Source organism: Rhinichthys klamathensis, unplaced genomic scaffold, assembly GCF_029890125.1.
Source record: "Rhinichthys klamathensis goyatoka isolate OS25496 unplaced genomic scaffold, OSU_Roscu_1.1 h1tg001095l_1, whole genome shotgun sequence".
In the NCBI taxonomy this organism is placed as follows: domain Eukaryota; kingdom Metazoa; phylum Chordata; class Actinopteri; order Cypriniformes; family Leuciscidae; genus Rhinichthys; species Rhinichthys klamathensis.
The window spans coordinates 180,548-204,813 of NW_026607339.1; the positions used below are offsets into that span (position 1 = coordinate 180,548).

The 24,266-nt window shown below is 49.9% G+C and overlaps 3 protein-coding genes and 1 long non-coding RNA gene across 5 annotated transcripts in view; all 4 read right to left on the reverse strand.

Moving 5' to 3' along the window:
• Positions 1–3,760: 3,760 nt before the first annotated feature.
• On the reverse strand, positions 3,761–4,013 carry LOC130079510 (uncharacterized). Its single transcript, XR_008806470.1, has 2 exons — positions 3,867–4,013; positions 3,761–3,807 (listed from the first exon to the last, which is right to left on the reverse strand). It is a non-coding gene; the product is annotated as an uncharacterized LOC130079510 (long non-coding RNA).
• Positions 4,014–4,046: 33 nt separating this feature from the next.
• On the reverse strand, positions 4,047–13,017 carry txndc15 (thioredoxin domain containing 15). The gene is given in 11 exon segments (XM_056244783.1): positions 4,047–4,068; positions 4,107–4,135; positions 4,137–4,168; positions 4,171–4,210; positions 4,212–4,246; positions 4,362–4,419; positions 4,421–4,438; positions 4,440–4,494; positions 9,344–9,507; positions 12,455–12,759; positions 12,864–13,017. Coding segments are annotated over 11 exon segments (813 nt in total). The 5' UTR covers positions 12,919–13,017.
• A 1,077-nt stretch (positions 13,018–14,094) lies between these two features.
• Positions 14,095–20,646, reverse strand: cunh5orf24 (chromosome unknown C5orf24 homolog). Of its 2 annotated transcripts, none has more exons than XM_056244791.1 (3): positions 20,426–20,646; positions 18,055–18,635; positions 14,095–14,448 (listed from the first exon to the last, which is right to left on the reverse strand). In XM_056244791.1, exons 2-3 carry the CDS (start codon positions 18,630–18,632, stop codon positions 14,295–14,297), a joined length of 732 nt encoding a protein of 243 aa, XP_056100766.1. In that variant the 5' UTR covers positions 18,633–18,635; positions 20,426–20,646; the 3' UTR covers positions 14,095–14,294. The 2 variants fall into 2 exon arrangements, with proteins under 2 accessions (XP_056100766.1, XP_056100765.1); XM_056244790.1 differs by having other exon boundaries at positions 20,303–20,644.
• A 718-nt stretch (positions 20,647–21,364) lies between these two features.
• Positions 21,365–24,266, reverse strand: part of ddx46 (DEAD (Asp-Glu-Ala-Asp) box polypeptide 46) — a gene marked incomplete at its 5' end in the record, with an annotated part of 50,555 nt that continues 47,653 nt past the window's right edge. The window contains 1 exon segment of the mRNA XM_056244784.1: positions 21,365–21,585. Coding sequence (XP_056100759.1) covers positions 21,538–21,585 — 48 coding nt within the window.

Sequence of the window (24,266 nt, forward strand, 5' to 3'; positions counted from 1 at the left end):
CAGTGGTGATGTCAGTGCATTGTAGGCCTGATCTGGAGTCAGTGGTGATGAAGTGCAGTGTAGGACTGATCTGGAGTCAGTGGTGATGAAGTGCAGTGTAGGCCTGATCTGGAGTCAGTGGTGATGTCAGTGCAGTGTAGAACTGATCTGGAGCAGTGATGAAGTGCAGGTAGGACTGATCTGGAGTCAGTGATGTCAGTTGCAGTGTAGGACTGATCTGGAGTCAGTGGTGATGAAGTGCAGTGTAGGACTGATCTGGAGTCAGTGATGGTCAGTGCAGTGTAGGACTGATCTGGAGTCAGTGGTGATGTCAGTGCAGTGTAGGCCTGATCTGGAGTCAGTGGTGATGAAGTGCAGTGTAGGACTGATCTGGAGTCAGTGGTGATGTCAGTGCAGTGTAGGCCTGATCTGGAGTCAGTGGTGATGTCAGTGCAGTGTAGGACTGATTCTGGAGTCAGTGGTGTGTCAGTGCAGTGTAGGACTGATCTGGAGTCAGTGGTGATGTCAGTGCAGTGTAGGGCTGATCTGGAGTCAGTGGTGATGTCAGTGCAGTGTAGGCCTGATCTGGAGTCAGTGGTGATGTCAGTGCAGTGTAGGCCTGATCTGGAGTCAGTGGTGATGTCAGTGCAGTGTAGGCCTGATCTGGAGTCAGTGGTGATGAAGTGCAGTGTAGGACTGATCTGGAGTCAGTGGTGATGTCAGTGCAGTGTAGGCCTGATCTGGAGTCAGTGGTGATGTCAGTGCAGTGTAGACTGATCTGGAGGTCAGTGGTGATGTCAGTGCAGTGTAGGACTGATCTGGAGTCAGTGGTAGTGTCAGTGCAGTGTAGACTTATCTGGAGTCAGTGGTGATGTCAGTGCAGTGTAGGACTGATCTGGAGTCAGGTGGTGATGTCAGTGCAGTGTAGGACTGATCTGGAGTCAGTGGTGATGTCAGTTGCAGTGTAGGACTGATCTGGAGTCAGTGGTGATGTCAGTGCAGTGTAGGCCTGATCTGGAGTCAGTGGTGATGACGTGCAGTGTAGGCCTGATCTGGAGTCAGTGGTGATGTCAGTGCAGTGTAGGACTGATCTGGAGTCAGTGGTGATGAAGTGCAGTGTAGGCCTGATCTGGAGTCAGTGGTGATGTCAGTGCAGTGTAGGACTGATCTGGAGTCAGTGGTGATGTCAGTGCAGTGTAGGACTGATCTGGAGTCAGTGGTGATGGTCAGTGCAGTGTAGGCCTGATCTGGAGTCAGTGGTGATGTCAGTGCAGTGTAGGACTTATCTGGAGGTCAGTGGTGATGTCAGTGCAGTGTAGGACTGATCTGGAGTCAGTGGTGATGTCAGTGCAGTGTAGGACTGATCTGGAGTCAGTGGTGATGTCAGTGCAGTGTAGGACTGATCTGGAGTCAGTGGTGATGAAGTGCAGTGTAGGACTGATCTGGAGTCAGTGGTGATGTCAGTGCAGTGTAGGACTGATCTGGAGTCAGTGGTGATGTCAGTGCAGTGTAGGACTGATCTGGAGTCAGTGGTGATGAAGTGCAGTGTAAGACTGATCTGGAGTCAGTGGTGATGTCAGTGCAGTGTAGGACTGATCTGGAGTCAGTGGTGATGAAGTGCAGTGTAGGACTGATCTGGAGTCAGTGGTGATGTCAGTGCAGTGTAGGACTGATCTGGAGTCAGTGGTGATGAAGTGCAGTGTAGGCCTGATCTGGAGTCAGTGGTGAGAAGTGCAGTGTAGGCCTGAATCTGGAGTCAGTGGTGATGTCAGTGCAGTGTAGGCCTGATCTGGAGTCAGTGGTGATGAAGTGCAGTGTAGGACTGATCTGGAGTCAGTGGTGATATCAGTGCAGTGTAGGCCTGATCTGGAGTCAGTGGTGATGTCAGTGCAGTGTAGGCCTGATCTGGAGTCCAGTGGTGATGAAGTGCAGTGTAGGCCTGATCTGGAGTCAGTGGTGATGAAGTGCAGTGTAGGCCTGATCTGGAGTCCAGTGGTGATGTCAGTGCAGTGTAGGACTGATCTGGAGTCAGTGGGTGATGTCAGTGCAGTGTAGGACTGATCTGGAGTCAGTGGTGATGTCAGTGCAGTGTTAGGACTGATCTGGAGTCAGTGGTGATGAAGTGCAGTGTAGGCCTGATCTGGAGTCAGTGGTGATGTCAGTGCAGTGTAGGCTGATCTGGAGTCAGTGGTGATGTCAGTGCAGTGTAGGACTGATCTGGAGTCAGTGGTGATGTCAGTGCAGTGTAGGCCTGATCTGGAGTCAGTGGTGATGTCAGTGCAGTGTAGGACTTATCTGGAGTCAGTGGTGATGTCAGTGCAGTGTAGGACTGATCTGGAGTCAGTGGTGATGTCAGTGCAGTGTAGGACTGATCTGGAGTCAGTGGTGATGAAGTGCAGTGTAGGGCCTGATCTGGAGTCAGTGGTCTGGAGTCAGTGGTGATGTCAGTGCAGTGTAGGACTGATCTGGAGTCAGTGGTGATGTCAGTGCAGTGTAGGACTGATCTGGAGTCAGTGGTGATGTCAGTGCAGTGTAGGACTGATCTGGAGTCAGTGGTGATGTCAGTGCAGTGTAGGCCTGATCTGGAGTCAGTGGTGATGAAGTGCAGTGTAGGACTGATCTGGAGTCAGTGGTGATGTCAGTGCAGTGTAGGACTGATCTGGAGTCAGTGGTGATGTCAGTGCAGTGTAGGACTGATCTGGAGTCAGTGGTGATGTCAGTGCAGTGTAGGACTGATCTGGAGTCAGTGGTGATGTCAGTGCAGTGTAGGACTGATCTGGAGTCAGTGGTGATGTCAGTGCAGTGTAGGCCTGATCTGGAGTCAGTGGTGATGTCAGTGCAGTGTAGGACTGATCTGGAGTCAGTGGTGATGACAGTGCAGTGTAGGACTGATCTGGAGTCAGTGGTGATGTCAGTGCAGTGTAGGCCTGATCTGGAGTCAGTGGTGATGTCAGTGCAGTGTAGGACTGATCTGGAGTCAGTGGTGATGTCAGTGCAGTGTAGGACTGATCTGGAGTCAGTGGTGATGTCAGTGCAGTGTAGGACTGATCTGGAGTCAGTGGTGATGAAGTGCAGTGTAGGCCTGATCTGGAGTCAGTGGTGATGTCAGTGCAGTGTAGGACTGATCTGGAGTCAGTGGTGATGTCAGTGCAGTGTAGGACTGATCTGGAGTCAGTGGTGATGTCAGTGCAGTGTAGGACTGATCTGGAGTCAGTGGTGATGTCAGTGCAGTGTAGGACTGATCTGGAGTCAGTGGTGATGTCAGTGCAGTGTAGGACTGATCTGGAGTCAGTGGTGATGTCAGTGCAGTGTAGGCCTGATCTGGAGTCAGTGGTGATGTCAGTGCAGTGTAGGACTGATCTGGAGTCAGTGGTGATGAAGTGCAGTGTAGGCCTGATCTGGAGTCAGTGGTGATGTCAGTGCAGTGTAGGACTGATCTGGAGTCAGTGGTGATGTCAGTGGAGTGTAGGACTGATCTGGAGTCAGTGGTGATGAAGTGCAGTGTAGGCCTGATCTGGAGTCAGTGGTGATGTCAGTGCAGTGTAGGACTGATCTGGAGTCAGTGGATGTCAGTGCAGTGAGGACTGATCTGGAGTCAGTGGTGATGTCAGTGCAGTGTAGGACTGATCTGGAGTCAGTGGTGATGTCAGTGCAGTGTAGGACTGATCTGGAGTCAGTGGTGATGTCAGTGCAGTGTAGGCTTGAGAACCGTTACTGTCCACTACACCAGAAACCAGCGGATGGAGAACCGAGTCACACAATAAACACGATACACAGTCTTTCCCTTCACACACTTAATTTATTCTGCAAGGCAGGCGCTCACACACGCTTGCACGCACACACACACACACACACAGCGGATGCTGTCGCTGCACAGGAACACACACCACACACACACACACACACTCTAGTCCTGGTGCTCGTGGTCCTGCCCCGGGATGAGCCAGCGGATGCTGTCGCTGCACAGGATCACACACACACACACACTCTAGTCCTGGTGCTCGTGGTCCCTGCCCCGGGATGAGCCAGCGGATGCTGTCCGCTGCACAGGAACACACACACACACTCTAGTTCCTGGTGCTCGTGGTCCTGCCCCCGGGATGAGCCAGCGGATGCTGTCGCTGCACAGGATGGCGTAGAGAGTGAAGCCGGATATTGAAGAGCACGGAGAACACGAACAGCCAGTCATGCTCCTGACGGGAGCCGCCGGTAGAGGACCCACACGGTCCGTCCTCCTCGACCGCCTGATCCGGGCTCGCCCCGAAACCTGCGGAACACAGCCAATCACCAGTCACGCTTCAGCAGGAGCTACATCACCAGCCAATACAGTGGAATTAAACAGTATCCGACCCGCAGCCCGAGCCTGAGTGAACGACACACACCTGTCTGGTTGGCGATGAAGGACGTGAGCGTCTCCAGCGTTCGCTCCGTCTGGTTGAAACCGGGCCATTGGTTTGGCCACCCTGGAAGAGGAGGATATTGGGGACGGCCACGGTGCCGAAGCGCGTGGAGAGGCTGAGGAGAGAGACACACTGATGTGTCATCACGTGACTCGACACACACTCGCTCGCGGGTCAGGTGACTCGACACACACTCGCTCGCGGGTCACGTGACTCGACACACACTCGCTCGCGGGTCACGTGACTCGACACACACTCGCTCGCGGGTCACGTGACTCGACACACACTCGCTCGCGGGTCACGTGACTCGACACACACTCGCTCGCGGGTCACGTGACTCGACACACACTCGCTCGCGGGTCACGTGACTCGACACACACTCGCTCGCGGGTCAGGTGACTCGACACACACTCGCTCGCGGGTCACGTGACTCGACCCACACTCGCTCGCGGGTCACGTGACTCGACCCACACTCGCTCGCGGGTCACGTGACTCGACCCACACTCGCTCGCGGGTCACGTGACTCGACCCACACTCGCTCGCGGGTCACGTGACTCGACCCACACTCGCTCGCGGGTCACGTGACTCGACCCACACTCGCTCGCGGGTCACGTGACTCGACACACACTCGCTCGCGGGTCACGTGACTCGACACACACTCGCTCGCGGGTCACGTGACTCGACACACACTCGCTCGCGGGTCACGTGACTCGACACACACTCGCTCGCGGGTCACGTGACTCGACACACACTCGCTCGCGGGTCACGTGACTCGACACACACTCGCTCGCGGGTCACGTGACTCGACACACACTCGCTCGCGGGTCACGTGACTCGACACACACTCGCTCGCAGGGTCACGTGACTCGACACACACTCGCTCGCGGGTCACGTGACTCGACACACACTCGCTCGCGGGTCACGTGACTCGACACACACTCGCTCGCGGGTCACGTGACTCGACACACTCGCTCGCGGGTCACGTGACTCGACACACACTCGCTCGCGGGTCACGTGACTCGACACACACTCGCTCGCGGGTCACGTGACTCGACACACACTCGCTCGCGGGTCACGTGACTCGACACACACTCGCTCGCGGGTCACGTGACTCGACACACACTCGCTCGCGGGTCACGTGACTCGACACACACTCGCTCGCGGGTCACGTGACTCGACACACACTCGCTCGCGGGTCACGTGACTCGACACACACTCGCTCGCGGGTCACGTGACTCGACACACACTCGCTCGCGGGTCACGTGACTCGACACACACTCGCTCGCGGGTTCACGTGACTCGACACACACTCGCTCGCGGGTCACGTGACTCGACACACACTCGCTCGCGGGTCACGTGACTCGACACACACTCGCTCGCGGGTCACGTGACTCGACACAACACTCGCTCGCGGGTCACGTGACTCGACACACACTCGCTCGCGGGTCACGTGACTCGACACACACTCGCTCGCGGGTCACGTGACTCGACACACACTCGCTCGCGGGTCACGTGACTCGACACACACTCGCTCGCGGGTCACGTGACTCGACACACACTCGCTCGCGGGTCACGTGACTCGACACACACTCGCTCGCGGGTCACGTGACTCGACACACACTCGCTCGCGGGTCACGTGACTCGACACACACTCGCTCGCGGGTCACGTGACTCGACACACACTCGCTCGCGGGTCACGTGACTGACACACACTCGCTCGCGGGTCCGTGACTCGACACACACTCGCTCGCGGGTCACGTGACTCGACACACACTCGCTCGCGGGTCACGTGACTCGACACACACTCGCTCGCGGGTCACGTGACTCGACACACACTCGCTCGCGGGTCACGTGACTCGACACACACTCGCTCGCGGGTCACGTGACTCGACACACACTCGCTCGCGGGTCAGGTGACTCGACACACACTCGCTCGCGGGTCAGGTGACTCGACACTCTCGCTCGCGGGTCAGGTGACTCGACACACTCGCTCGCGGGTCAGGTGACTCGACACACACTCGCTCGCGGGTCACGTGACTCGACACACACTCGCTCGCGGGTCAGGTGACTCGACACACACTCGCTCGCGGGTCAGGTGACTCGACACTCTCGCTCGGGGGTCAGGTGACTCGACACTCGCTCGCGGGTCAGGTGACTCGACACTCGCTCGCGGGTCAGGTGACTCGACACACACTCGCTCGCGGGTCAGGTGACTCGACACACACTCGCTCGCGGGTCACGTGACTCGACACACACTCGCTCGCGGGTCACGGTGACTCGACACACACTCGCTCGCGGGTCACGTGACTCGACACACACTCGCTCGCGGGTCACGTGACTCGACACACACTCGCTCGCGGGTCACGTGACTCGACACACACTCGCTCACGTGACTCGACAAACACTCGCTCGCGGGTCACGTGACTCGACAAACACTCGCTCGCGGGTCACGTGACTCGACACACACTCGCTCGCGGGTCACGTGACTCGACACACACTCGCTCGCGGGTCACGTGACTCGACAAACACTCGCTCGCGGGTCACGTGACTCGACACACACTCGCTCGCGGGTCACGTGACTCGACACACACTCGCTCGCGGGTCACGTGACTCGACACACACTCGCTCGCCACGTGACTCGACACACACTCGCTCGCCACGTGACTCGACACACACTCGCTCGCGGGTCACGTGACTCGACACACACTCGCTCGCGGGTCACGTGACTCGACACACACTCGCTCGCGGGTCACGTGACTCGACACACACTCGCTCGCGGGTCACGTGACTCGACACACACTCGTTTGCGGGTCACGTGACTCGACACACACTCGCTCGCGGGTCAGGTGACTCGACACACACTCGCTCGCGGGTCACGTGACTCGACACACACTCGCTCGCGGGTCACGTGACTCGACACACACTCGCTCCCGGGTCACGTGACTCGACACACACTCGCTCGCGGGTCACGTGACTCGACACACACTCGCTCGCGGGTCACGTGACTCGACACACACTCGCTCGCGGGTCACGTGACTCGACACACACTCGCTCGCGGGTCACGTGACTCGACACACACTCGCTCGCGGGTCACGTGACTCGACACACACTCGCTCGCGGGTCACGTGACTCGACACACACTCGCTCGCGGGTCACGTGACTCGACACACACTCGCTCGCGGGTCACGTGACTCGACACACACTCGCTCGCGGGTCACGTGACTCGACACACACTCGCTCGCGGGTCAGGTGACTCGACACACACTCGCTCGCGGGTCAGGTGACTCGACACACACTCGCTCGCGGGTCAGGTGACTCGACACACACTCGCTCGCGGGTCAGGTGACTCGACACACACTCGCTCGCGGGTCAGGTGACTCGACACACACTCGCTCGCGGGTCAGGTGACTCGACACACACTCGCTCGCGGGTCAGGTGACTCGACACACACTCGCTCGCGGGTCAGGTGACTCGACACACACTCGCTCGCGGGTCACGTGACTCGACACACACTCGCTCGCGGGTCACGTGACTCGACACACACTCGCTCGCGGGTCACGTGACTCGACACACACTCGCTCACGTGACTCGACAAACACTCGCTCGCGGGTCACGTGACTCGACAAACACTCGCTCGCGGGTCACGTGACTCGACACACACTCGCTCGCGGGTCACGTGACTCGACACACACTCGCTCGCGGGTCACGTGACTCGACACACACTCGCTCGCCACGTGACTCGACACACACTCGCTCGCGGGTCACGTGACTCGACACACACTCGCTCGCGGGTCACGTGACTCGACACACACTCGCTCGCGGGTCACGTGACTCGACACACACTCGCTCGCGGGTCACGTGACTCGACACACACTCGCTCGCGGGTCACGTGACTCGACACACACTCGCTCGCGGGTCACGTGACTCGACACACACTCGCTCGCGGGTCACGTTACTCGACACACACTCGCTCGCGGGTCACGTGACTCGACACACACTCGCTCGCGGGTCACGTGACTCGACACACACTCGTTTGCGGGTCACGTGACTCGACACACACTCGCTCGCGGGTCAGGTGACTCGACACACACTCGCTCGCAGGGTCAGGTGACTCGACACACACTCGCTCGCGGGGTCACGTGACTCGACACACACTCGCTCCCGGGTCACGTGACTCGACACACACTCGCTCGCGGGTCACGTGACTCGACACACACTCGCTCGCGGGTCACGTGACTCGACACACACTCGCTCGCGGGTCACGTGACTCGACACACACTCGCTCGCGGGTCACGTGACTCGACACACACTCGCTCGCGGGTCACGTGACTCGACACACACTCGCGGGTCACGTGACTCGACACACACTCGCTCGCGGGTCACGTGACTCGACACACACTCGCGGGTCACGTGACTCGACACACACTCGCTCGCGGGTCACGTGACTCGACACACACTCGCTCACGGGCGGGTACACATGCTCACGGGCGGGTCACGTGACTCGACACACACATGCTCACGGGCGGGTCACGTGACTCGACAAATTAGGCTTGTTCGACTTGAACCAGCGCTGCACAGACCGATCGGTTTATGACATCAAAGTACCGCGAGAGCGATTGCAAAGCGTACGGAGCCGTCTGCTCTCTAATCACTCTCGCGGTATTTTGATGTCATTCACCGATCGGTCTGTGCAGCGCTGGTTCAAGTCGAACAAGCCTAATCACTCACGGGCAGGTCACGTGACTCGGCGCACAATCACTCATGGGTCACGTGACTCGACACACACACACTCGCGGGTCACGTGACTCGACGCACACACACTCAGGCGTGGGTCATGTGACTCGACCCGCGCACGAGTGTGTGTCGAGTGAGTCACGTGACCCATGAGACAACAATCACTCATGGTCACGTGACTCGACACACTCATGGGTCACATGACTGGTGTAAGAGAGCATCACTGAGACCTGCTGTGCTGGGAGGCGTCGAGTGCGAGGAAGTGCATGCTGGGAAACACTCGAGGCAGGGCGTTGAAGTGCGGCGCGAGGCTGGCGGAGAACTGGCACCACGGCGTGTAGAACAGCACCAGCGAACACTCGGAGCCGTTGGCATTCAGGAGCTCCATCAGGTCCTGTAGGAGAACACACGTTACTGAGCCGACCACCTGTGTGTGTGTGTGTGTGTGTGTGTGTGTGTGTACACACGTTACTGAGCCGACCACCTGTGTGTGTGTGTGTGTGTGTGTGTGTGTGTGTGTGTGTACACACGTTACTGAGCCGATCACCTGTGTGTGTGTGTTGTGTGTACACACGTTACTGAGCCGATCACCTGTGTGTGTGTGTGTGTGTGTGTGTGTGTGTGTGTGTGTGTGTGTGTGTGTGTGTGTTGTGTGTACACACAAGTTACTGAGTTGTTCATCTGTGTGTTGTTAGAGTCACAAATGATTTGCTCTTATCATCCGATCGTGGTTGTATCTCTCTATTAGTGTTACTCGATCTTAGTGCTGCATTTGATAATATTGACCACAACATTCTTTTAAATAGACTCGAAAATTATGTTGGCATTAGTGGAGTTGCACTAGCATGGTTTAAATCACACTTATCTGACCGTTACCAGTTTGTAGCAGTAAATGAAGAGATGTCTAATCGATCACAAGTTCAGTATGGCGTACCACAAAGCTCAGTACTAGGACCGCTGCTGTTCACTCTGTACATGCTTCCCCCCCCCCCCCCCCCCCCCCCCCCCCCCCCCCCCCCACACACACACACTCTGTACATGCTACCATTAGGAGATATCATTAGGGAACATGGAATTAGTTTTCACTGTTATGCTGATGATACTCAGCTTTATATTTCTTCACGCCCCTACGAAACTTACCAATTCACAAAATTAACGGAATGCAGAGCTGATATAAAAAATTGGATGACTAGTAATTACCTACTAAATTCTGAGAAAAAAAAAACAGAGATTCTAATTATTGGACAAAAAACTTCCACACGTAACAGCCTAGAATACTGTCTAACACTTGATGGCTGCTCTATTAAGTCTTCGTCGTTGGTTAGGAGCCTGTGTGTGTGTGTGTGTGTGTGTGTGCTCTTTGATACCAATCTTTCATTTGAAAGTCATGTGTCTAGTATCTGTAAAACATTTTTCCATCTTAAAAATATATCTAAATTACGCCATATGCTCTCATTGATGAATGCGTAACAATTAGTTCATGCGTTCATGACCTCAAGGCTAGATTACTGTAATGCTCTACTGGGTGGTTGCCCTGCACGCTTAATAAACAAACTCCAGCTGGTTCAAAACGCCGCAGCTCGAGTTCTTACCAGAACCAGGAAATATGACCATATTAGCCCGGTTCTGTCAACACTGCATTGGCTCCCTATTAAACATCGTATACTTTAGGTCGTATACTGGTCAAACTGTGCAGCCTCTCTGCTCAACCCGTGAATAAATGCATCGATCCGCAGATCTTATGTTTGAGTTCTGTAGATCTTTTGCCAAGCGTGTCAGAGGTTACGGGTTCTAAACCGCACTTGTATAGTTTTTTCTTTCTCATCAAAACCGAATATGTTCATCACGTTTGTGTACATTTTATTTTGTGCTTTCACCGGAGTCTCCACAACGGCGATAGATTGAAGCGCGCGTCCGAGTGAAGACTGCGCGAGCCACAGAGAACACTGTATCCATGAGACTGATAGCAGCGGACACGAGCGCGCAGCTTGATTTCAAAAACAACAGATCTCTTATTTAATAGCGAACTAAATTAATGCTCTGCTAGTTAACTGGAGATACCCGCAAATTACGCCTATGAACGACTTCACTGGATCTAAACAAATCAATCTAACCATAGATGTTACCAGTAGCGGTGGCTTTTTAAAATCTATTTAAAATATTTTCGCAAGGGTTCTATGACATTATTATATATTTTTAGGAAGTTCAATGTGCCCAGTCGAGTTCACATTTCAACAGTCAGCCTGGTAGCTGAAGTACTCCTTACACCACATTTAGGATAATTGTTTGTTTGATCTGACTACAGCACTTTAAAGCTAAATGTAAAAGCTTTTTATTTAAGTTTTATTTTAAACTTGAATTAAATGCATTTGAAAGCTGGCCAAAGTGCTTGGCACTTTGCACTTTTTAGTTGCAAAAGTTTTTTTTATGTATGAAGACAAAGTAATATCAAACTACATTTAATTTGTTGTGTTTTGTTTTCTTTTAAATTGTTTCAACTGCAATCAATCACATAGGAAAAAGTAAACTACATTTATATACTGCGAATCGTTTTTTGAATCGAGAATCGTTTTTGAATCGAATCTTGAGACAAAAAATCGGTATCGAATCGTGACATTTTCTGAATCGTGCACCCCTAGTATACATGTTAAAATATTGCTGATTACTTACAAAGCACTAAATGGTTTAGCTCGGCAGTACTTGAGCGAGCTCTTAACGCATTATTAGGCATCTACGCTAATGTCAGTCTTTCCATTTATTCCGAGGTTTACTGAAGTCAGCCGGATCCGGGCCGTATCCAGATCAGACGGTGGACCTGCGCCTAGACACGTCCACAACACATCCCTGCAGTGCAGCCTCATCAGCGCTGTGAAGGCCTCATGGACACCTCAACAGACTCGTCTCCATACCCGGCGTGACTCCGACCTCCAACCAGAGGAACTGCATAATATTGTGAATGTTCTGATCCAATCTGACCTGTAATGTTGCCTGATCATAATCACACACTGTTCGCTCGTTGGCCAGAGGAGAACTGGCCCCCGACTGAGCCTGGGTTCTGCCAAGGTTTATTCTTCATTCTGTCACCTGATGGAGTTTCGGTTCCTGCCACTGTTGCCTTGGCTTTTGGCTTGCTTAGTTGGGGACATTTAATTATTCAACAATATTTTAGATCTTACTTCAGGTGGACGATGAAGCAATTTTATTCTAGAAACAAACTTCTTGTATTTATTTTCATGTTATGACTGAAGCTGCTTTGATACAATCTGTATTGTAAAAAGCGCTATATAAATAAAGATGACTTGACTTGTGTGACGCACCTGAGACGCGTGTGTGTGACGCACCTGAGACGCGTTGAGCACCTGCACCGCGAAGCGCTGGATCCCGCTGGTGTTCCTCAGGTCGCAGGTCACCTTAAAGGTCTTGGCGGCCTCGGTGAAGTTCTGGCTCTGGCTGTGTGTTTCCCCGCTGTCTCGGGCCTCCTCCGGCTGGTCCTCCTCCGCACACGGCTCTCCCAGCACGGCCTCCTGCAGGTCTCTGGGGATCAGCTGCTGTATCGCAGCGGGAGAGGGGGCCGCTCCCATCAGCGCGTCCGCCATCTCGGCCGTGTTAAAGCGCCTCTGAGGCGGCTCGGGGTCCTCCGCCACATCTGCGGGAGAACACACCTCAATCACCGCATCACCTCACCTCACACGGGCTAACTGGCCGCAGCTCATCACAAACGCGTTATAAGCGGTATTAGTGTGTTCATACCTGCGCAGGAGAGCCGCACGAGCCCGAAGACGAAGAGCGACAGCGCGAACCGCATCTCGAGTCCAGCGCGACTGACGCTAATGTTGATGTTGTGTTTCTGTGAACTCGAAGGGAAAGATTCGACTTCCGGTTCACGACACTTCTACTCGCTTTTTAATAAAGCTTTATTACCGTGGCTGTATTACAGGAAATATTCGTGATAGTGAAACAATACGTCAATCACAAGCAAATGCTGTCGATTAATATATATTTTTTTATACAATAAGCAGTTTATTTCTAAAGCCGAACTCAGGAATATTTTGTTATTGTAGAAAGTATATACAAAACTTAGAATTGTTTAATTCTCTAAATTACTTCCTGACACGTAAAAGAAAATCCGCACCAGTTGTTGAAATGTATCTATAAATTAAATGTATTATCCGGTAAACATAGAGGACTGTGATTGGTTCATACTCAGAAGCGCGAGGGAAAGTAACATAAAACACGTGACCTCTTCGGTAGCGGCTGCGGGACGAACAATAATATTTTAACTTTAATAGTCACTTTAATAATATTTTAACTTTAATAGATGCTTTAAAGCAGCAGCTTTACAGTGTTAAACATGAAAACAGTGTCAGCGTCTCCTTTCTGCTAAAGCGTCTCAGTGTGTTCATGTTTTTACTCGCGTCTGAAAATAAAAAGTATTATTTAGACACATGTTGGAGGCAACTAATATAATCACTGTCCATTTTTCTTATATGTCAACTACCCACAATATTGAGGTCAATGCAAACAATATCAGTTGATGTCAGTTTGTACTATATTTATCTTAAACGTTATTATTAGACTATTTTATAATTTACTTATATTTTCTTTACATTTGCACTTTATTGTAAAAAATTTAGGCTACTTCAATAAAATAAAATTCCATTATTCTACTTTAAATCGAAATAATAAATCAAGATTTCCTCGATTGTAGTTACATTTTAATAAAACATACACAAACATTCGTATTCTAACTGTATCACAAAGTGTGGAAAATTAAAGAAAAATTAAGAAAAGCCCACGTCACTGATTGTGTGAATGTAACAAATATTAAACAAAAAGCTCTTCTCTTCACTGCTACTATAGTCACTACTCATCTGAGTCATGTGATACTGAACCAATAAGAACATGTTTACATCACTGCTGCATTCCCACACACCAATACATGAACCATCAGAGCCGGAATCATGAATACAATACAAAAGTGACTATTACAAGACGTGTAATGATTGACACGTGTGATTAAAGAGTGCACGTTTCATGTGTTTCTTCTGGAATCATGCTGTTGGAGGTCTTTGGTGGAGTGCTGGAATGATGAAAATATTGCACTCTTCATTATCGTCTAACTATATAACTCAAGCTTATGAAAGAAGCTCACTAACAACCCGCCATGACATGCACTGGCGTTCAGCGTGACCAGAGCGCGGCGGAGATGAGCTGCTCGGGGCCCGGGGGGGCGTCCCCTGACGGCAGGAGCGCCGCTGGCGGGGGGGTCTTCTGCTGCCGGACCGGGAGGCTGCCGAGGAGGAACTGGGGAGCTTGTAACAACAGTTTTGGTGTTCTAGACCAGAAGACAAAACAGACAAAACACAATCAGAGGCTTAGCATACAAAGGTTTTCATAATAAAACTTACAAAAACACACTAAAGTTCTTCACTTGGGGGTAAAAATGAGTTGAATATGCGTGATCAGTGATTATACTGTTATACATCCTGACGCCGGGGTTTTGATGAATATGTAAATATGTGCTGCTACGCTTTCCTTTCAATAACATAAACACAACAGAAATGAGAAAACACCAGTTCAGAAAGCATCTGAACACACTTTCTACAGTAGATGCTTTAAAGCAGCAGCTTTACAGTGTTAAACATGAAAACAGTGTCAGCGTCTCCTTTCTGCTATAAAGCGTCTCAGTGTGTTCATGTTTATACTAGCGTCTGGCCTCGACTGACTGAACAGAAGAAATAAACCGGAGAAGTTTTACACCTCATAGAAGGCGGAGCCTCAGAGACACACCCACATATTACAGCATCACTGGCCAATGGGAGTTCAGAGGCGTTTACCAGCCGTTTCAAACTGTATACGAACACCAAGTGAAGTTAGTTTTGGCCTGATTGTGTCACACCATCGATTTCGCTTGAAGTTTATCGGGACCTTAACAAAAAACTGATGACCTGCACTTGGAAAAACACTGACAGAAATACATTAGCAAACCTTTAGTTAGCATTAAAGGGTTAATTCAAAGAAATTAACATTATGTCATAATTTTCACACCCTCGTGTTGTTTTAAACTTTCTTCAATGTCACAGATGTTTGGCAGAAAGTTCACGCTTCTCTTTTCCTGATCAAGCTCATGTTAATCACTGCTTATCGTCGCTCAATCCAGTCATTCCAACAGAAATCGCTCATGTTCAAGTTGGTCGCGTGAATTCGCCACGCTGACCAATAGAGAGGTGCGGGGTTAATATGACCGCACCTTAACGCGAGATTTCCACCCCCCCAAACCAGCTCAGCACAAACTCCGCCCCACAGCCGATTCTAGAGACTTCATTGGCCATGCCCATCACAGTGCAACACTAACCCTTCTCTACACCCTAATCTTAACCAATGGGACTGGCTGCAGGGTGGGGTTTGCACTGAACTGGTTTGGGCGGGAAAATCACATCCTTAACACACTGGGCATCGCTACGCTCCACAACACCCTGAAGCCGCCCTCCTCTGCACTCCACAGACGGCAGGCAATAGATCCTATGGAGAGTCTGCATGGGTGCCGATCATTTTTAGATCCCATTTGAGCTTAGGATTTGTTAAAAAAATTAACTCGAGAGAATACACAGTATGTGACACACAATCAAATCAGTGTGCACAAGCTTTAACTTTATCAGAAACACTTGATACCTTTAAAAATGCATAGTTATTGATAAGATAATGAACTCTATTGTCACTCTCTGAACTCTATTATTTTTGCTCATGTGAAAGTTATGACTCAAGTCTTCTGAAGTCAGTGTGAGGAACAGACTCAAACTTAAGTTAATATTCACTGTTGCTCTCAAATCTATCCGCTCCTTCAGTCGGATGTTACACAATACCATTTCCGGGTCCAAGCTCTCTGTCAGATGCAACAAAAGGTGCTGATATACACTCACAAACTATACTGAAAAATCCCCATCCTGACCTTTATCTCTCTCACTGACAATGAGGGCATCTCAGGAACCGCACTCCAATGGTTCAGGTCTTCTCTCTCAGCAGGACCTTCAGGGTGTCGTGGAGGAGTGAGTGTCTACGACCAACATCTAGCTACTGGAGTGCCTCAGGGCTCAGTGCTGGGACCGCTTCTCTTCTCCATCTACATGTCATCACTAGTGTCTGTCATTCAGAAACATGGTTTTCTCATCACTGTTATCATCTAGCTACTGGAGTGCCTCAGGGCTCAGTGCTGGGACTGCTTCTCTTCTCCATCTACAAGTCCTCACTAGTGTCCGTCATTCAGAAACATGGTTTATCCCATCACTGTTATCATCTAGCTACTGGAGTGCCTCAGGGCTCAGTGCTGGGACCGCTTCTCTTCTCCATCTACATGTCATCACTAGGATCTGTCATTCAGAAACATGGTTTCTCCCATCACTGTTATCATCTAGCTACTGGAGTGCCTCAGGGCTCAGTGCTGGGACCGCTTCTCTTCTCCATCTACATGTCATCACTAGGATCTGTCATTCAGAAACATGGTTTCTCCCATCACTGTTATCATCTAGCTACTGGAGTGCCTCAGGGCTCAGTGCTGGGACCGCTTCTCTTCTCCATCTACATGTCATCACTAGGATCTGTCATTCAGAAACATGGTTTATCCCATCACTGTTATCATCTAGCTACTGGAGTGCCTCAGGGCTCAGTGCTGGGACCGCTTCTCTTCTCCATCTACATGTCATCACTAGGATCTGTCATTCAGAAACATGGTTTATCCCATCACTGTTATCATCTAGCTACTGGAGTGCCTCAGGGCTCAGTGCTGGGACCGCTTCTCTTCTCCATCTACATGTCATCACTAGGATCTATCATTCAGAAACATGGTTTATCCCATCACTGTTATCATCTAGCTACTGGAGTGCCTCAGGGCTCAGTGCTGGGACTGCTTCTCTTCTCCATCTACATGTCATCACTAGTGTCTGTCATTCAGAAACATGGTTTATCCCATCACTGTTATCATCTAGCTACTGGAGTGCCTCAGGGCTCAGTGCTGGGACTGCTTCTCTTCTCCATCTACATGTCATCACTAGTGTCTGTCATTCAGAAACATGGTTTCTCCCATCACTGTTATCATCTAGCTACTGGAGTGCCTCAGGGCTCAGTGCTGGGACCGCTTCTCTTCTCCATCTACATGTCATCACTAGGATCTGTCATTCAGAAACATGGTTTCTCCCATCACTGTTATCATCTAGCTACTGGAGTGCCTCAGGGCTCAGTGCTGGGACCGCTTCTCTTCTCCATCTACATGTCATCACTAGGATCTATCATTCAGAAACATGGTTTATCCCATCACTGTTATCATCTAGCTACTGGAGTGCCTCAGGGCTCAGTGCTGGGACTGCTTCTCTTCTCCATCTACATGTCATCACTGGGATCTGTCACTCAGAAACATGGGTTATCCAATCACTGTTATCATCTAGCTACTGGAGTGCCTCAGGGCTCAGTGCTGGGACCGCTTCTCTTCTACATCTACATGTCATCACTAGAATCTGTCATTCAGAAACATGGTTTTCCCATCACTGTTATCATCTAGCTACTGGAGTGCCTCAGGGCTCAGTGCTGGGACCGCTTTTCTTCTCCATCTACATGTCATCACTAGGATCTGTCACTCAGAAACATGGTTTATCCCATCACTGTTATCATCTAGCTACTGGAATGTCTCAGGGCTTGAGATAGTATTCTCACTTGAATCGAGTCGAGGCTTGGACCCGGAAACAGTATTCCTTACATCACGACTTAACCAGCGGATCGCACTGTGACGCTCAATACTCACACAACAGAATCCTGGGATCTGAATACTGCTATGATACTCTCTTTAGGCTGATTACTCATTACATTTTGCGTTACACAGAAGGCAGAACCGATTAATGTTTGTGTGAGGGATGAGGATGCATTACAGTAAAGAAGGAAAGGTTGACTTTACTCTTTAGCCGCTTCCTCCTTCAGCGTAGCGTCGGGTCTGTGCATGATGCTGTAGGGGAACGCCGCTCCGCTGCAGGAACCGTAGCTTAGCTTACCCAGCCGAGACGGGCTCTTGATGCTGCCGGGCGGCCGGCCGGGACTCACCTTATAGCCCGCGGCCTTGGTGGTGCCCAGGGGCCGGCCCGGACTGGTCTTAAACCCGGCGGCTTTAGTGGTGCCCAGCGGTCTGCCCGTGCTGGTTCTGTAACCGGCGGATTTGGTGGTTCCCGCCGGCCGGCCGCGTTTCCCAGACCTCCCGGACGCTCCCTTCTTTTTAGAGTCCCCGCTTCTGTGGTTTCCCTGAGGTCCGACGGGCCCCTGCGGCAGACGTGGCTCCTCGCGGCACGAGGGGGACTTGAGGACCGGCGGCGGCGGCAGGTACGCGAAGCACATCTGCCGAGAGCGCTGAGGGGGGGAAGACTGGTAAAACTTGGTGGGGCACAAATCAAAGTGGCTCGGCGAGAGCCTCCCGTCCTCCGCTAAACACGAGGGCCGTCCGTCGACGCAGTATTCGCTGCTGCTGGACACCTGACGCATCATCTTCTGTTGACAGATGGGACATATGTGTGTGACAGAGGCTTTGAGTCTTATTTTGTGTGGCTAAAAAGACTCCATGAAACAGGAAGCTAGGGGGCGTATCGAAGGAGTGGGACGGACCCTCTCATTTGATTGGTCAGAACTTTACCGAGTGCGAGAGTAGTCAATGTTTCTTAAGGCCCATTCACACCAAGATTTTTAACGTTAATGGATGATATCGGTCTGTTTATTCTTAGTTTTGTCGTCTATCGCGTCAACGGTGACATATTATGACTCTTTTCATTAGATGTAATATAAATCTAGTCCTCAAATGTGTCTGTGATATTTCAGCTCACAATACATTTTTGGGTGTGAGCAAAAATGCGCCTTTTTGTGTGTGTCTCTTTAAATGCAAATGAGCTTTAGCTCCGCCTCCATTCAGAAGAGGGCGGAGCCTTCACACGAGCTTCAGAGACTCCGGCAATAACACCACAGGCCGATCTCACTGATCCAGAGTCAGGAGTAACAGCAGCGAGTGCAGCCTTACGGAGAGACTCAGGGAGAGCTTCACTTTTACACGTTTCTGAATGTTAGCGGAGACATTTCTGTAGTTGTTGTGGAGTTACACTGATCATCTCCTCATCATGTTGAACTCTTCCACAAGTGTCCACAGTTCCTGAGGTGTTTATAAGACAGCGCTGACATGTTCTGGTCAATAGTGTTCAGTGTCGTCTGTGCTCGACCACAGAACAGTTTCAGGCTTTGCTGGATCTTCTCCAGTGCGTTAGAACTGGTCTCTGTTGGCGCTCGCCGAACCCAATGTCGCTGGTGTGTGTAAACGTGCAGATTAAGGGCTGGTGATTTTATAATAAGATTCTCTACATACTTTAGAAGGGGATGAAATCTGATCGGCTTATTTTTTGACATGCTCTCAGAGAAAGACTCACCAGAACAGAGTTACTGGGATTCACTTTTCACGTTTTCAGTGTCGGTAGAAGCACCGGATTACAGCACTTACACACAAGAAAAGTCAGATGTTCATGATGTGGTCCCTTTAAATGCTCAAGCTCTTTAAAGCAGGATGGATTCTGATTGGCTGTCAATGATGTTATCGTTTATCAGCTGGAAAATTTTTTTATTCTGAATGTGGCTCCAACGATATTATTATTCTGTGCCGTTATCGTTATAGTTGTGGACGATTATGAAAACGTAATAGCTATTGTTATGGTTATCATTCTTGGTGTGAACGGACCTTTATAATCTATTTTCTCGTTGATATAAATGCATATCTGGTTAAAGTAAATGGTTAAATGGTCAAAGCTCACAGACATTGACTCTCATGTTGATTTCATGGGGTCTTCAAGTGTTTGCTTGAAACTCTTTACAACAACAGAACTCAAAACATCTTCATATATGTGTGTGAGTGAATGCATAGCTTCTGTTTTATAATAGTTAATAAAGACAGATCATGCATCAGTCAGGGCTATATTAGCATGCATAGCTTTAAATGTGACATGTTACATTATAAATGCACACAGCTATCATCACATGACAAAGCCTCTATTGTTGTCCTCTATATTACTAATAACAGTGACAAAGTCAAAGATACATTTGATTTGATGAAATACAAATTCCAGTTCATGCAAACTTACAGAAACATCATTTGTTTGTAAAGAGATTATGAATGACTGTACCTCGCGTTAATGTCGACAGCGGAACGGAAAGGGTTAAATGTGACATTTCTGTCCCATTTTGAGTGAATTTGGACTGATTAGGATCGAAGCCCAGCGGATAAAATCAAAGAGATTGACGTTCACCTTGGTGTTGAGAAAACGTGTCAAAGATTCCTTCCTAATTTTAAGAGATGCTTTAGAAACGAGCGTCAGCCATTGATATTAAATATTAAGAAATCAAACGGGAACGCGCATGCGCGCTGAGTGTGCGCGCAGTGGATGGAGCAGCATCGAGTTTATTCTTCTGCTCGATGGAGATAAATAAAGCTGAATCTGCTTGAACTCTTCCCTGTGTGTTTTCACTTCAGCGCTTATAAGTGTCTGTCATTATTCAGATGCTCAAACAGGAACCAGAGACACGTGGTACACGCTACTTTCCTCAACGCTGACCAGGACAGACCAATCACAGTCGCTCAGGGTTAACCAATCACAGTCGCTCATGACTTACTGGACCGAGCATTGAGTATTCGTGTTAATACATAGAGTATTAGTTTTGATTGACAGGTGTCAATCCTTGAACAACCAGTCAAACCGTGCATATCATTATTGTGTTAATAATGTTGAATCAGGATCAGCTCCTCTTGCAGCATCTCTTCTCTTCTGATGACGAGGGCGGGGCTATAACCTGTCACTCACAGGAGATCAGCCAATGGCAAGCCACTACCATCCTCATAAATGACATGGTACATGAATTTGCTAACTTAGAAGTATCATGGTCATGGTAAACCCATCTATCATTACGGTCTGATAATTATTTTCTAGTATGGTATTAATACTTCGTTTGGAGATTATACATGATACAATCATGAATTCAGTCTAACTAGCTATTTTCTCTGAAACGGTTCATTTGTATGGTTTTCTTACTATCGCCTAGCGCTCTCAGTTAATGGGAGAGATGCATGAGGTGAACCATAGAATCATGATCCTTAAACATATCTAAACGATAACTCTCTTTCTTGCTGCAAATGACCGATGGAAAAGTGAAGTCCTGATAGAACAAACTGAGATCATGGAACAAGGAAATACACAAGAAAAAAAACACTTTATTTCCAAATTAAGTTCACAATTACATGGGAGTTTTCTAAAATATTCAACGTGAGCGATGCAAACAACAGGTAAAAACTTCCAGAGATCCAAACCTGGTGTTCGATCAGCTGACAAAACCGAAGCCTTGTGTGAGAGCCCAGCGCACCGCTCTACAGGACCTTGTACCGGCCCTTGCTGGTCGGCTGGTAGGAGTTTTGCTGAAACACACACACAAGCGCACAGTCAGTGAACACACTCCTCCTCAGGTGTATGATTGAGCGTGAGAGCAGATGCGGTGTGTGTTCATGCGGATCAGTCGTTCAGAGAGGGAAGCGGCTCGCTCTAAACACAGATTATACACTGTGATTACTGACACTAGACCCGTGTGTGTACTTATGGACACTTGTGTCTTTAGTTTTGTTTGTGTGATAACTTTGCCTGTGTTAATGCCAACTGCATAAATATTAGCACAGGTGTATGTTCACTCTTTCACCCCCATTTCCTTTAATAACTCTATCTTGCACTAGTAACACAGAATAGTTCCTCTCAGGACCTTAAAGACAAAAATATCCCCATTAAAAAAAGTTTAATCCCAGGGCCGTTTCACTATAAACTGATGCAATCTTAAGAGGCTTTCATTCATTCATACTGTAAATCCCAATCCCAGCGCTGTGTCCCAGTGGGTTTCACTGCCTCTAATGGGGAAATGTGTTCCTGCGCTCACACACACACACACACACACACACACACACACACACACACACACACACACACACACACACACACACACTGAACGCTCATTTACTGTGAGCTCGTTTAGATTTATGACTTTGATTTTCTAGCAGTTTTAGAGTTCAACATGTTTCATAAAATATACATTTTATATAAAATAAATAATTTTCATAAACAAAGCTATATACATTTTTTGTTTTACTTTTTAAATATTTTTTTACTTCAGCAATAATCTGCCAAGGGTCTTCTTTAAACCGAGACCAAACTTCAGTCTGTGCTGTGTGTGTGTAACTCCTGTGTGTGTGTAACTCCTGTGTGTGTGTGTAACTCCTGCGTGTGTGTGTAACTCCTGCGTGTGTGTAACTCCTGTGTGTGTGTGTAACTCCTGTGTGTGTGTGTAACTCCTGTGTGTGTGTAACTCCTGTGTGTGTGTAACTCCTGTGTGTGTGTGTAACTCCTGCGTGTGTGTAACTCCTGTGTGTGTGTGTAACTCCTGCGTGTGTGTAACTCCTGTGTGTGTGTGTAACTCCTGTGTGTGTGTGTAACTCCTGTGTGTGTGTGTAACTCCTGTGTGTGTGTAACTCCTGTGTGTGTGTAACTCCTGCTGTGTGTGTAACTCCTGTGTGTGTGTAACTCCTGTGTGTGTGTAACTCCTGCTGTGTGTGTAGCTCCTGTGTGTGTGTGTGTGTGTAGCTCCTGTGTGTGTGTAACTCCTGTGTGTGTGTAACTCCTGTGTGTGTGTAACTCCTGTGTGTGTGTAACTCCTGTGTGTGTGTGTGTAACTCCTGTGTGTGTGTGTGTAACTCCTGTGTGTGTGTAACTCCTGTGTGTGTGTAACTCCTGTGTGTGTGTAACTCCTGTGTGTGTGTAACTCCTGTGTGTGTGTAACTCCTGTGTGTGTGTAACTCCTGTGTGTGTGTAACTCCTGTGTGTGTGTAACTCCTGCGTGTGTGTAACTCCTGCGTGTGTGTAACTCCTGCGTGTGTGTAACTCCTGCGTGTGTGTAACTCCTGCGTGTGTGTAACTCCTGCGTGTGTGTAACTCCTGCGTGTGTGTAACTCCTGCGTGTGTGTAACTCCTGCGTGTGTGTAACTCCTGCGTGTGTGTAACTCCTGCGTGTGTGTAACTCCTGCGTGTGTGTAACTCCTGTGTGTGTGTAACTCCTGTGTGTGTGTAACTCCTGCGTGTGTGTAACTCCTGCGTGTGTGTAACTCCTGTGTGTGTGTAACTCCTGTGTGTGTGTAACTCCTGCTGTGTGTAACTCCTGCGTGTGTGTAACTCCTGCTGTGTGTAACTCCTGCGTGTGTGTAACTCCTGCTGTGTGTGTAACTCCTGTGTGTGTGTAACTCCTGTGTGTGTGTAACTCCTGCGTGTGTGTAACTCCTGCGTGTGTGTAACTCCTGCGTGTGTGTAACTCCTGCGTGTGTGTAACTCCTGCGTGTGTGTAACTCCTGCGTGTGTGTAACTCCTGCGTGTGTGTAACTCCTGCGTGTGTGTAACTCCTGTGTGTGTAACTCCTGCGTGTGTGTAACTCCTGCTGTGTGTAACTCCTGTGTGTGTGTGTAACTCCTGCGTGTGTGTAACTCCTGTGTGTGTGTAACTCCTGCGTGTGTGTAACTCCTGCGTGTGTGTAACTCCTGCGTGTGTGTAACTCCTGCGTGTGTGTAACTCCTGCGTGTGTGTAACTCCTGCGTGTGTGTAACTCCTGCGTGTGTGTAACTCCTGCGTGTGTGTAACTCCTGCGTGTGTGTAACTCCTTCTGTGTGTGTAACTCCTGCTGTGTGTGTAACTCCTGCTGTGTGTGTAACTCCTGTGTGTGTGTAACTCCTGCGTGTGTGTAACTCCTGTGTGTGTGTAACTCCTGCGTGTGTGTAACTCCTGTGTGTGTGTAACTCCTGCTGTGTGTGTAACTCCTGCTGTGTGTGTAACTCCTGTGTGTGTGTAACTCCTGTGTGTGTGTAACTCCTGCTGTGTGTGTAACTCCTGCTGTGTGTGTAACTCCTGTGTGTGTAACTCCTGCGTGTGTGTAACTCCTGCTGTGTGTGTAACTCCTGCTGTGTGTGTAACTCCTGCTGTGTGTGTAACTCCTGTGTGTGTAACTCCTGCGTGTGTGTAACTCCTGCTGTGTGTGTAACTCCTGCGTGTGTGTAACTCCTGCGTGTGTGTA